At 34.6% G+C, this 14217-nt stretch overlaps 1 protein-coding gene across 44 annotated transcripts in view; it reads right to left on the reverse strand.

The window, feature by feature from the left end:
• The window catches only part of STAU2 (staufen double-stranded RNA binding protein 2), a 287834-nt gene that overhangs the window by 151460 nt on the left and 122157 nt on the right, over positions 1–14217 (reverse strand). For all 44 annotated transcript variants that reach the window (XR_010837442.1, XR_010837440.1, XR_010837444.1 and 41 more), the window contains one exon: positions 9562–9693. Coding sequence is in view for 39 of the 44 variants with exons in the window: in XM_067017251.1 (XP_066873352.1) it covers positions 9562–9693 (132 nt within the window). In the remaining 5 variants the exon portion in view is untranslated. The remainder of the gene's footprint in view (positions 1–9561; positions 9694–14217) is intronic.

The following is a 14217-nucleotide window of genomic DNA, read 5'->3' on the forward strand; positions in this document are numbered from 1 at the left end:
GAAGATAAGGTTCCCCAGCTCCCTTCCTCACTGGGCCTCAGAAGACAACACCCAGCCTACCGATCCACAAAGATGGTGAGGACAACACAGGGAACAGAATAAAATGTCAAAGAAAAAAAAAGGTTTAAAAAAAAAGTTCTCAGAGAGAAAGAGAGAGAAATATTACACCCATTAAACAAGAAGAGGAGATTATAAAGAGGAATATTCTGAGAATGAGAAAGAGCTCTGGAAAATAAAAAATACAATAGCTGAAGCAAAATATTTCAAAGAAGGACTGGAAGACAAAATTGAAGAAATCTCCTAGAAAACAGAACATAAAGAAAAAGAGATAGAAACAGAAAATAAAGAATCAGAAGATCACCCATTAGACTAACAGGTAAACTAGAAAGAAACATTAGCAAAAATGGAAGGAAAGAAATTATCAAAGAAAATATGTAAGAAGTTTCCCACTTCTTTTTTTTTTTTTTTTTTTTTTTTTGCGGTATGCAGGCTTCTCACTGTTGTGGCCTCTCACGTTGCGGAGCACAGGCTCTGGACGCGCAGGCTTAGCGGCCATGGCTCACGGGCCCAGCCGCTCCGCGGTATGTGGGATCCTCCCGGACCAGGGCACAAACCTGTGTCCCCTGCAATGGCAGGCGGACTCTCAACCACTGCACCAGCAGGGAAGCCCTCCACTTTTAAAGTATATGAATTTCTGGACTGAAACCCAAACACCTAACACAATTTATAAAAGAATATACAAATCAAGTCAATCACCCATGAATTTTCCAAACTCCTGAGAAAAGAAGTTAGAAAAGCATCAAGAGGGAGATGAAACATAAAGGTTTCATAACAGGCTGAAGAATCAGAAGGCTTTGGAGTTTCAACAGTAATGCTGAGAGGTAGAAAACTGGTGCAATGCCTTCAAAACTCTGTGCAAAAAGTATTTCTAACTTAGAATTATGTCTCAGAAAAACTATCAACTGTGTGGGAAACATAAAGATGTATCAGACCTATAAGATCTCAAAAAAATTTACTCCCCATGTATCCTCTATCAGGAAGCTACTAGAGCATGTACTCCATCAACACAAGGAAATAAATGAAGAATAAGGGAAACTGTCCAGAAAACAGGAAACTCAACAAGGTAGAGAGGCAAAAGCAGTTTTCAGTGAAGTGGTGAAGAAAAGAGCCAAAATAGTGGGTCTTTAACAGATCCATCGAACAAACAATACAAAGTAGAAGAGGAGGATAAAGAGCTCCAAGAAAGAAAAACCAAGAAACCAAAAAAGTACATGATGTGTTTATTTGGCAGAGAGTTTGGGGTTAAATTAGAGAGACACAGAAAAGTATACATGTGGAGTATGAATAAGAGAACTAAATCTTCATTTTCCATAGCAGGAACTCAGATAATAACCTAAAAAGAAAAAAAAAAAAAACAAAAAACAAAACACCAAAAAATCTCAGTATAAGCTACTGACAGTAGAAAATAACAGAACAACTAAAACAGGTAGTGAGTGGTTGCCTTTGGAAAAAGGGAAACAGAAATGGTCAGTTGCAGTGCAGGATAGCATGGTTTTTTATTATAAAACTTGAGTCTTTATACCATTAATCTTGAATAAATCTTGACTTCTCATACATATACGAGTACTACTTATATTACTTTGACGAATATATAATAAACAAATATAAAAAAGAATGAAGCACATGCCAGTTATAGCTTGATGTAAAACAAATTCCAAGTTATAAGTGAAACCCCAACGTGTAAGTGAAAAAAAAAAATCAAGGTGCAAGATCAGTATATTTTTTTAAAGGTAGAGAGAGTGTTTCACTCTTCCTTAGAATGCAGAAATGTAACAATGAGAAAGAGCCAGACAATGTAAAAAATCGTAACTTTTCTTGAACCCATCAGAGATCTGAGATTGTAAAGCAAACAAATGACATGAATTCTAGAGAGTGACAAACCCCTCTGAGGAGAGGCTGGGCTCACCAAATATTTCAACACTGGCAGAGCAAGGAAGGAAGAGATGAACACCAAAAATGCTGGTAAGAAGAAAGCAGATGAAATGTTAGTAAATTCTGAAAGACTGCATGTGGGTTAGCACAACAGTTTAGAAAAACTAGGAACTCCAGAGAAGTGCTTTTCCACGGGCTTCCTCTGGGAACGCAGGACAACTGGAGGTACATCAGGAAATCAGAGAGAGCCCCACTCGGTGGCACAGGTATGAAGCAGGTGAAGGTCTGTCACTGAGAGAACAGCAAAGAACTTTGCACACTCCTCTAGTCTTCTCTCATACAAAGACAAAAGCTCAAGCCACTAAGAAAGGAGAGAAACAAATCCTATCTGCCTCTGGGGTAGAGGTAGGAAATTTTATTAACCCAAAAGCTCAGGCTTTTAAAATGAAGATGAAATAACAAATTTCTCATCAAACAAAAGCTGACAGAAATCACTGCCAGCAGACCTGCTAATACAAGTAGTATTAAAGGAAGTTCTACAAGCAAGAGTATAATACTGGAAAGAAATTTAGATCTATACAAATGAATGGAGAATTCTGAAAATGGTAAAAAATGAAACTAAATATAAGATACTTTTTCTGATTTTTAACCACATAAAAAGATTGACTATATAAAGCAAAATTAGTAACAAACTGTGGGTTTTATACTATATAGAGAGAAGTAAAATGTATGAGCACATCGAAGGTGAAAGAGAAAAAAGTGAACAAAGAGTAAATGGAAAAAACAGAAACAACTAACAAGATGGTAGATTTAAATCCAACCACATCAACATCTATAATAAGTACAAATGGTCTGATCACCCCCAACTAAAAGGCAGAGATTGTCAAATTATATTTTAAAAAGCAAGACCCTATTATATGCTTTCTAAAAGAAACCAATTTAAACATAAAGACACAGATAGGCTCAAAGTAAAATGATGGGGGGAAATATCCCCCACAAACACTAATCATAATAAAACTGGAATGACTATATGAACATCAGACAAAGAAGAATCCAGGACAAGGAATATTACCAGGGAGAGAAAAAAAAATCACATAATAATAAAGTGGCCAAGTCATCATAAAGGCATAACAATCCTAAAGGTATATGTATGTAACAACATAGCTTCAAAGTACATAAAACAAAATTGATAAAACTGAAAGTAGATAAATCCAAATTTCTAGCTGGAGACATTAACACTTGACAGAAGCAGTAAACAGAAAATCAGAAGAGACACAGGACTTGAAAGAAGAAATCAAAGGGAAATTAGAATAAATTTTGAAATGAATAAAAATAAAAACTCAACTAGTCAACATCTGTGGGACGGAGCTAAACCAGTGCTTAAAGAGAAATATATATCATTAAATTCTTATGTTAGAAAAGAAGAAAGTTCTCAGATCCACAGTCTAAGCTTCTAGCTTACAAAACTGGACAAAGAATGGAAAATTAAATCCAAAGCAAGTGAAGGAAGGAAAAAATAAAGAGCAGAAATCAATAAAATTGAAAATAGAGAAAAACCAATGAAACTATAACCTGGTTGTTTGAAAAGGATAAAAATAATTGATAAACCCCTAGCCAGATTGATCAGGAGAAAAAAAGAGAAGAAACAAATTATCAATATCAGAAATTAGAGACAAAATATCACTACAGATGCTGTAGCCATTAAAAGAATGATAAGGCAGTGTTATGAACAATTTTATGCCATTAAACTCAACTTAGATGAAATGGACAAATTCCTTGAAAGATTCGAACTGCCAAAGCTCACTCAAGCAGAAGTAGATAATCTGAGTAGTCTTACATCTATTTTTTAAACTCAATTTATACTTAAAACCTTCCTACAGAAAATATTCTAGACCCAGATGGCTCCACTGGTAAATTCTACCCAACAATTAAGGAAGAAAGGATACCAAACTCTTTGAGACTACGAAAGAGGAGGAGATACTTCCAAACTTACTACAGGAGGCCAGCACTACCCTGACAGTGATACTAAAACCAGTACTTCTACTTGGGATGATGAAAACTTTCTGGAAGTGGGTAGTGGTGATAGTTGCACAACACTGTAATTGTACTTAATGCCACTGAAATGTACACCTAAAAATGGTTAAAACGGTAATCTTTGTTATGTATGTATATATAGCTATCCCCCACCTTTTGAAAGCTTACTTTATGCCATTTGCTTTTATGAAAGAACCTGCACTGGTACCTGTTATTGCTGACCAAAAGAAATCCAAAGAGGGTTTTCACTTTCATGAAAAACCAAAAATACCATTCAGCATTTATTTTGCAGGTAACCATCACTGAGGCAGCGCACACCAAGAGCGGCAACTACATTCAGCATCTCAGCATCCAGCAGCCATAGCTTTGAACTAAGTCTGAAGATCTGTGCTTTATCTGGATTTATGTTGTGCATCCGTTACCAAGATGTGTCCTAAGGTAAACACTTCTTCATTTTAGGCCATTCTGGCTTACAAAATGATTCATAGGAATGCTGTACTTTCAGCTAGTGGGGGAAACCTGTATCACATAAATTTTTTAAAATCCATCAATAAAAAAATTCACCATATCCACAAACTAAACAGAAAAGTCATATGAGTATCCCAACATATGCACAGAAAGCATGTGGCAAAGTTCAACATTCACTGATAATTAAGGGGGGAAAAAACTTCTCAACAACGCAAGAATACAAGGAACTATCAGCCTGATATAGAGCACATATAAAAAGCCTACAAGCATCACAGTATATAATGGTGAAAGACAATGATTTCCTAGTAAGATCAGAAACAAGGTAGAGATACCTGCTTTCCTATTCAACAATCAATCGCTTCTATTCAACACTGTTCTGGATGTTCTACTCAGGGCAATTAAGCAAGACAAATAAATAAAAAGCATACAGATTAGAAAGGAAAAAAAAACTGTCTTTATTCACAGACGACACATCATCGATGCAGAAAATCACAAAAAAATCTACAAAATAAGCTAATCTAACTGAGAAGTCAGTTCAGCAAGGTCACAGGATACAAGGTCAATATATAAAAGAGAACTGTATTTCTATATGGTAGAAAAGAATTGGAAATTAAAATTTAAAACCAATACCATTAACAACAGCATCCACAAACATGAAACGCTTAGAGATAAACATTAAAAATGTACAAGATATTTCTATGAAAAAGTACAAAACACTGCTGGGATCTATTTCTAAAAATCTAAATAAACAGGGAGCTAGATCTTGTTCATGGGCTGGAAGACTCAATATTCTTAAGATATCAATTTATGCAAAACTGATCTATATAGTCAACACAACCCCAAAGAAAAATCCCAACTGGATATTTCTTGGTAGAAATTGGCTCTACAGTTTATTATGAAAATGCAAAGACTCTAGATTAGCCAAAAAGATTTTTTAAAAGCAGAACAAAGATGGAGTCCTTTATCTGATTTGAAACCGTAGCAAAAAAGCTACACTCTAAATACAATTGTAATAGCTAAAGAATAACATACAGATTAATGGAACAGAACAGGGAATCTAGAAACAGACCCATACATATGTGGTCAATTGATTTTCAACAAACGTGCTAAGGAATTAACAGAAAAAGCACTCATCTTTTAAACAAATGTGGTGCCTGAACATACATAAAAAAAGGAGAGAAGGCAGGAAGGGAGGGGAGGGGAGTCCTTCATGTGATAGAGGACTGGAACACAAAATATATAAAGAACTTTTACAACCCAATAATAAGAAAGCAAACCATCCAGTTTTTTAAAAGACAAAAATTTTGAACAAATACTTCATGGAAGAGATATGAATGGTAAATAAACACATGATAAACTACTCACCATTATTAATTAGGGAAAATGCAATTAAAATCCAAAGAGATAATGTTATACACCTACTAGCATGATCAAAGCTAAATGACAGTAACAAGAGCGGGAAAAGATGTGGAGTAATTGGAAATCTCAAACATTGCTTGTGGAAATGCAAAATGGTACATACAGCCTCTCTGGAAAACATCTTCAGCTTCTTGTAAAGTGACACTGTACTTATTATTTAACGGTGTACCTATAGAATATACTAGAGAATATGTACAATAAAGATTTGTATATGAATGTTTTTAACCACTTTATAATAGTCTCAAACTGCAAACAACCCAAATGTTGGTGAAGAATAAAACAGTGACAAACAATAAAACAGAACAGATGAATAATAAATGCAACAACATGCATGAATCTCAGCAATAAGAAGCCAGACACGGGACTTCCCTAGTGGCACAGTAGTTAAGAATTGCCTGCCATTGCAAGGGACACGGGTTTGATCCCTGGTCCAGGAAGATCCCACATGCCACAGAGCAACTAAGCCCATGGGCCACAACTACTGAGCCTGCGCTCTAGAGCCCACAAGCCACAACTACTGAAGCCCGTGCACCTAGATAGAGCCTGTGCTCCGCAACAAGAGAAGACACCGCAATGAGAAGCCCACGCACCACAACGAAGAGTAGCCCCTGCTTGCCACCACTAGAGAAAGCCCGCAGGCGTCAATGAAGACCCAATGCAGCCAAAAATAAATAAATAAACTAAATACATTTTTTTTAAAAAAAATAAAGAAGAAGAAGCCAGACACGAAAGGCTACATAATGTACAATTCAATTTATACAACATTTTGGAAAAGGCAAAATTATAGAGACAGAAATCAGACCAGTGCTTGGCAGGAGCTGAGGAAAGGGGAAGACATTTACTATAAATATGCATTAAGGAACTGTTCGGGGTAACAGAAATGTTATAAATCTTAATTGTGATGGTGGTCAGTGCATGTGTACACACACACACACACACACACACACGTCGAAATTTACTGAACCGCAACTTGATAAATCTGAATTTTTTTAAAGGGGGTATGTTAGTGCATACACATAGAATATCTCTGTAAGGATATTTATTTCATCTTTATTTATCAAATCCTTACATAAGATTCACTATATTTCAGACACTATCCTACACGATGCACAAATATTAACTCGCTGTGGGAGATAACTTTTTAGGAAGAGAGACCAAGAGACTGAGGGTCTCAGGGTGAAGTGAGACTAACATTTTTTTTTCCACTGTTTACTCTTTTGTGCTATTTAAATTCTTTTAATCACGTACATATCTTGCTTTATTTTTTTTTTAAAGCCAACTTTTTAAAAACTGCTTTTACAGGTTTTTTAAAATTGCTTTTGATACATTCTCCAAAGATATTCTTAGTGAGAAGTCACTGTATTCACTCCTTCTCTTATTTGATGTCTGCAGCACACGACTACCACCTTCTTCTTAAAATCATTCTCTACTGCCCCTTTTGCAGGCATTCTTTCCCCCTCCTTCTTCCTGTACCCCCACGCACAGTATCTGCTACTGAGATCTCATCATGTACACCTCAGAAGGACTGCTGGTGTCCTCCCCCTCTCCTGTCTACCACCAATGCCTTAGTTCAGACCCCCAGCATCTTTCACCTGAACAATCCTGCTAGCACTGGCCTCCCTGCCTTCAGTCCTGTCCTGCCCAAATCCATTCACTATATTACCTACAGGACTGTCTTTTGAAGAAAGCAAACCAGATCATGTCACTTTCAAGCTCAAATCTCAAATTAATAATTCAAAAGCTTTTACTTCACATAAAAACAGTGGTCTCAGCTATTCCTCACACTCCAGATTCATCTTCACATATCTAGAATTTTAATTATACTATAATTTTTGTTACACGATCAAAGCTCCTCACCCCTAACACTTACTGGTCAGTTTCTTGAGTGCAGGGACAAAATTCCAGTCATCCCGTTATCTTCAATTTTAAGTGTTTGGCATTTAGTGGGGGTAGTGGTTAATTTTATGTGTCAAATTTTCTGGGCTACAGTTCTCAGATATTTGGTCAAACGTTATTCTGGGTGTTTCTGTGAGGGTGTTTTTGGAAGAGATTTACATTTAAATCACTGAACTTTGAGTAAAGCAAATGGCTCTCTATAATGTGGGTGGGCCTCGACAGTTGAAGTCCTGCCTAGAAAAAGGCTGACCTTCTCTGGAGCGAGAGGCAGCTCTCTAGCCAATAGCCTCTGGACTCTGCAGCTCCTTCCTGCGTCTCCAGCCTGCCAGCCTCCCCAGCAAATTTTGAACTAGCCAAGCCTCCAAAATTGCATGGGCCAATTCCTTAAAAAAATCTCCGTGTGATACACACACGCGCACGCACACACACACACACACACACACACACACACACACACACTCACTCTCTCTCTCTCTCTCTCTCTCTCTCTCTCTCTCTGTCGGACTCTATTCCTCTGGAGAACCCTAACTAATAACACAGTGAGTAAGCAGAAAACGTTTTTCACATGAATGAAATTAATGCCAGTTTTTTGTTCTATTTTATTTTCACTTAACTTACAAATAAATGTCCATGAGATTTACTTTGACATATTTTTATAATTCACCTATCAATTTTAAGTCAATATAAATGTGTTAAGTTAAAACAACATATACACAATATAAGAACTATAGAAACTTGAACACATGTTAGGTTTCATGTTACAAATACTTTTAAAAGAAGAAAAAGCATTCATTAGCCAGGTTATAAAAACAGAACTGAAATCTCCAGTGATATACATAAATAATTTTTAATCACTCAAAATAACTGCCTAGATATTCGTAGTGTCAGTGCCTTAAAAAGAAAAGCATATCTAAATATTTTTTAATAGATGATTTCATTTCTACTCTAACCTTCAGAAAGTTGTTCCTGCAGAAACTGAAAATATCCCTGAAACAGAATCCTTATGTGAGAAAATGGCATGGAAAAAAGCATATTGTTTATGGTAGAAATAATTATTATGCCTGTTTTGTGAATGTTCATACAAATAAAATGTTTAATAAAAATAATTTATACATATATATAGATAAAATAATAATTTAATACAAAGTGAAATGAAGCCAGTTCCTGCCAAGTTATCTGCCAAGTCCTGAATTCAAGGTTCTCAGCTTCTCCTGCAACACAGGTAGGTGTTAATGGTGTCATTACCTGCTGCAGAAGAAACAGGGGACCATGAACACAAGTCTTGGCAGGAAATAAACACCCTCTGAGTTTACCTTTAATTTAAAGTAAATAGAAAAATTAGTTTATGGAGTGTCTGTCTATATATATAGTTCCTGCCCTAAAGGTGTAATCAGGATCTTTATTTCCAGTGTTTTCAGCTGTATTCCAGAAATAAAGGCTAACAACCTCTGTTCTTTAAAAAGCACAAATTAAAACTTGTGTACATAAGGCAAAAATCATCAGTCAGTAAGCTAAAAATTATTACATTGGTATTGTATAAGACATGTATAATGATACAATGAATTTTTAGTATTTTCTAATTGTAAGATTATAATATTTTATCTTGAACCCTAAACAGCTGTTATTTTATACCTGGAGAATCTATCTTTAAAAAGATGAAGATAGAGTACCACCTTAGAAAAGTTAAAACTTGACATCTACTTTAACACCAGTTAAGACAGTACTTAGAGTCAAGGAACACTGGGACAGAATTTGCTCATCACTTTTATACCCTGACAGGATAGAACTTGTCCATGTAAATTTAACTCTCACCTTGTCAAGTTGATCTTGAAGACTAGTGGATGCTTTATAACCAAGTTGTAACAGCATTGCTTCTGCAGCATTTTTTTTGGCTATCTTTTTATTAGGTCCTGTTCCAGTAGCGACTTCATTGCCTACCTTGACCTGGTAAGATTAAAGTAAGAAATTAATGATAGTTGCTTTGGTAACAAACCTTAACACCATAAAGCAATGTGTTCTGCTCTCTAGCATTCAAATATACAAAAGTTCAGTCCATAATTAAAATGGCAATTAAGATCCCTTTTATGTAAAACATATATGAATATATACATGGAGAAAAGTATGGAAACATGGTCCTCAAAATATCAGTGGGGGTTATCTCAGGATGACAGAATCTTAGAAGATTTTTAGTTCCTTACATATTTCTATATTACTTGATTTTTAAACAATAAACTTGTATTATTGATATAAGCAGAAAAATAAAATTCACATTGTAGAGAGCTGATTACGACTACATTTAGTATTCTTTACTTAATAAACTGAAAAGGCTGAAATTCATGTTGCTGCCATTTAAAATAATGTTAAAATGGGCAGAGAACCTGAACAGACGTTTCTCCAAAGAGGACGTGGAGATGGCCAAGAGGCACATGAAAAGATGCTCAGTATCGCTAATCATGAGGGAAATGCAAATCAAAACCACAATGAGCTATCACCTCACACCTGTCAGAATGGCTATCATCAAAAAGAACATAAATAACTAATGTTGGCGAGGATGTGGAGAAAAGGGAACCCTCCGGCACTGCTGGTGGGAATGTAAATTGGTGCAGCCACTGTGGAAAACAGTGTGGAGGTTTCTCAAAAAAACTAAAAACAGAATGTGGGAGAGGGATAAATTGGGAGACTAGGATTGAGATATACACACTACTACACAAAAAATAGATAACTAATAAGGACCTACTGTATAGCACAGGGAACTCTACTCAAAACTCTGTAATGACCTATATGGAAAAAGAACCTAAAAAAGAGTGAATGTATGTATATGTATAACTGATTCACTTTGCTGTACCTTAAAACTAACACAACATTGTAAATCAACTATACTCCAATAAAAATTATTAAAAAAAAAAAAAAAAAAAAAACCATATGTCCCACCAATTCCACCCCTGGGTATATATCTGAAAAAAACAAAAACACTAATTCAAAAAGATACATGTACCCCAATGTTCACAGTAGCATTGTTTACGACTGCCAAAATATGGAAGCAACCTAAGTGTCCATAAACAGATGAATGGATAAAGAAGATGTGGTATATATACACAATGGGATACTACTCAACCATAAAAAGAATGAAATTCTGCCATTTGCAACAACATAGATGGACTTGGAGAGTATTATGCTAAGTGAACTAAGTCAGGCAGAGAAATACAAATACTGTATGATGTCACTTATATGTGGAATCTAAAAAATACAACTAATAAATATAACAAAAAAAGAAACAGACTTACAGATACAGAAAACAAACTGGTGGTTACCAGCGGGGAGAGGGAGGAGGGGAGGGGCAATATAGGGGTAGGGGATTAAGATGTACAAGCTACTATGTATAAACTAAGCTACAAGGACATACTGTACAACACAGGGAATATAGCCAATATTTTATAATAACTAAAATTGTGAATTATTGTATTGTACACCCATAACTTACATAATATTGCACATTAACTATACATCAATAAAAGTCTTTAATCCAAAAAATAAATTTTAAAAATGATACCATTTACAAAGGTTTACATTAAATAGTTCCTGAAGACAATTAATATATAAAGGTTAGTACAATACTGTGGTTAAGAACAAAGACTTCCAAGTCAGATTTAGTTGAAATCCAACTCTACTACTTCCTAGCTGCATGAACTGATTCAAATTATTTACTATCTCTAAGCCTCAGTTTTTTCATCACTAAAAGAAGGATAATACAATGACCTAATAGTGTTGCTTTGAAAATTAAACACAAAAATGTATGTAGGGCTTCCCTGGTGGCGCAGTGGTTGAGAGTCCGCCTGCAGATGCAGGAGACACGGGTTCGTGCCCTGGTCCGGGAAGATCCCGCGTGCCGTGGAGCAACTGGGCCCGTGAGCCATGGCCGCTAGGTCTGCGCGTCCGGAGCCTGTGCTCCGCGATGGGAGAGGCCACAACAGTGAGAGGCCCGCATACAGCAAAAAAAAAAAAAAAAAAAAAAAAAATGTATGTAAACTACAGTGTATGTTACAGTATGTGAGTATAACTGCTCAATAAATGGTAGCTTTTTATCATTAGAACTATTCCACAGTTACCTCCTTTTGTGAACACCTGATGTACACATGTATATATGTACATCAACATATTTAAATATACATCAGTCATTTTATATCCACATGTACATTTACTGAGTTGGGTAATGATTTTTTAGACTTGTGTGTGCTGAGATAATACAAATATAAAAAGTAAATTAGGAAACAAAAAAGGAAAGAATTACAAGGAGAAACAGAAAATACACAATGAGAGTGGAATTTGTTTTTATACGTTGTTCTCAGTAACTGATAGAAGCAGACAAGAAGATAATCACAGTTTTGGAAATTAAACAATCTAAATAATCTATGGGCAAAAAAGAAATCTCACCGGAAATTAGAAAATATTTTAATAATAATGAAAATACAATATATCAAAAAAATTGAAGGATGTAGCTAAAAGAGTGTCTAGAAGAAAATAAATAAGCCATAAAAGCTTAGAGAAAGGCAGAAAAGTAATAAGCTAACCATCCACCTCAAGAAGTTATTAACAGCAAAATAAACCCAAAGAAAATAGAAAAATAAAGACAAGAGCAGAAATTAAGGAAATATAAAACAAAGTACAACAGAGAAGTTCAAAAAGCTTAAAGCTGGTTCCCTGAAAAGACTAATAAAATGATAAACCAAAGGTAATACTGATCAAAAAAAAATAAGAGAAGACACAAATAAGAATGAAAATGGGAGATTACTATAGCTTCTGTAGCATTACAAAATAATAAAGGATACTGAATATTTCAGCTAACATTTTTTGACTATTTAGATAAAATGGAAAAATTCCTAGACAATACAAATTACCAAAATTGGCACAGAATAAACCCTTAGATATACAGGCCTGTAACTACTAAAGAAATTAAAACCACAATTAAAAACTTTTCCACAAAGAAAACTTCTGAGAGCTTCTCCAGCAAGTTCTACTCAACATTTAAGGAAGAATAATGCTAATCTTACAAAAATTCATCCAAGAATAAAAAAAGAGGAATCAGTCCCCAATTATTCAGTGAGGCATCACTTTGGTTCCAAAATCCAACAAGTATAAGAAAAAAATTTTACAGACCAGTTTCACTCATGAACATAAATGCTAGTTTAAACTATATAATAGTACATTGAACAAAGCAATATTAAAAAGAAGAAAAATTGTGACTAAGTTAGGTTTATTCCAAAAACGTAAGATAAGTCTAACATTCGAAACTCAAACAAAATCAACGGAATCTGCTATATTAATCAGTTGGGAGACAAATCATATGATCACCCTAATAAATGAAGCAAAAGCATTTGCTAAAACTCAACATTTCATTCATGATAAAAACTCTTAGCAACTAGGGAAGGAAGAGAACTCAAACCTCAGCAAACATTATACTTAATGTTGAAGTTCTGAAATTAGAAACAAGACACAAATGCCCTCCATTTTTACTAGTATTTAACATTTTACTGCAAACCCTGGACATAGCAATAAGGCAAGCAAAATAAAAGGTTTAAGAATTAGAATTGTAAGAACAAATTGTCATTATTTGCAGAAATAATATTTACAGAGGAAATCTAAGAACATTTATGGGTAAATTATAAGAATTTATGAAAGTACAAGCTCTTGTATAAAAGACAGTATACAAAAACCAACTGTCCTTGTATATTCCATCAACAATTAAGTAGAAAATGAAAAATATTAAAAGATACAATTTATATTAAACAAAAATCAAATACCTGTGATGTTTAAAATCTTTACACATAAAACAATACACATTCTTGAGAAATATTAAGATAAACCTCATAGAGATATGCCATACTCATGCATTGAAGACTCAATATTATAATAATGTCAATTTTTTCAAATTGACCTATAAATTCAATAAATTCCCATCAAAATCCCACACATATTTTTACAATATTTGACAAGCTGATTCCAAAATTTACATGGAAATGCAAGGTGCAAAGAACAGCCAAGATCCTTTTGAGGAAGAACAAGGTGGGGGCATTATTCTTCAGGATGTCTAGATTATTATAAAATTAACATCAGGGAAAAGAGAGATAAACTTGACTGCCTTAAAATGAATTACTTCTATTCCTCAAAAAGTATCATTAAAAAAGGAAAAAAGTCAAGTCACAGCACAAGAGAAGATATCTGAAATGCCATGTAACTGCAAAAGGCTCACATTTCCAGAATATATAATAGATTCCTATAAATCAATTAAAAAAAAAAAAAAACAGCCGAAAAATGAGCAAGAAAGCTGAACAGGTAATCTATATCTGAAATTTTGAATTGTTTTATCAAATGTCACTACAATTTGTTTAAAAAAAATTGGAAAACTTCAATAGCTTCATGTCACTTTAATAAAATTTCGCAATGACACTATACTGGGTACTAGCAATGAAT

Source organism: Kogia breviceps, chromosome 17, assembly GCF_026419965.1.
Source record: "Kogia breviceps isolate mKogBre1 chromosome 17, mKogBre1 haplotype 1, whole genome shotgun sequence".
In the NCBI taxonomy this organism is placed as follows: Eukaryota; Metazoa; Chordata; class Mammalia; order Artiodactyla; family Physeteridae; genus Kogia; species Kogia breviceps.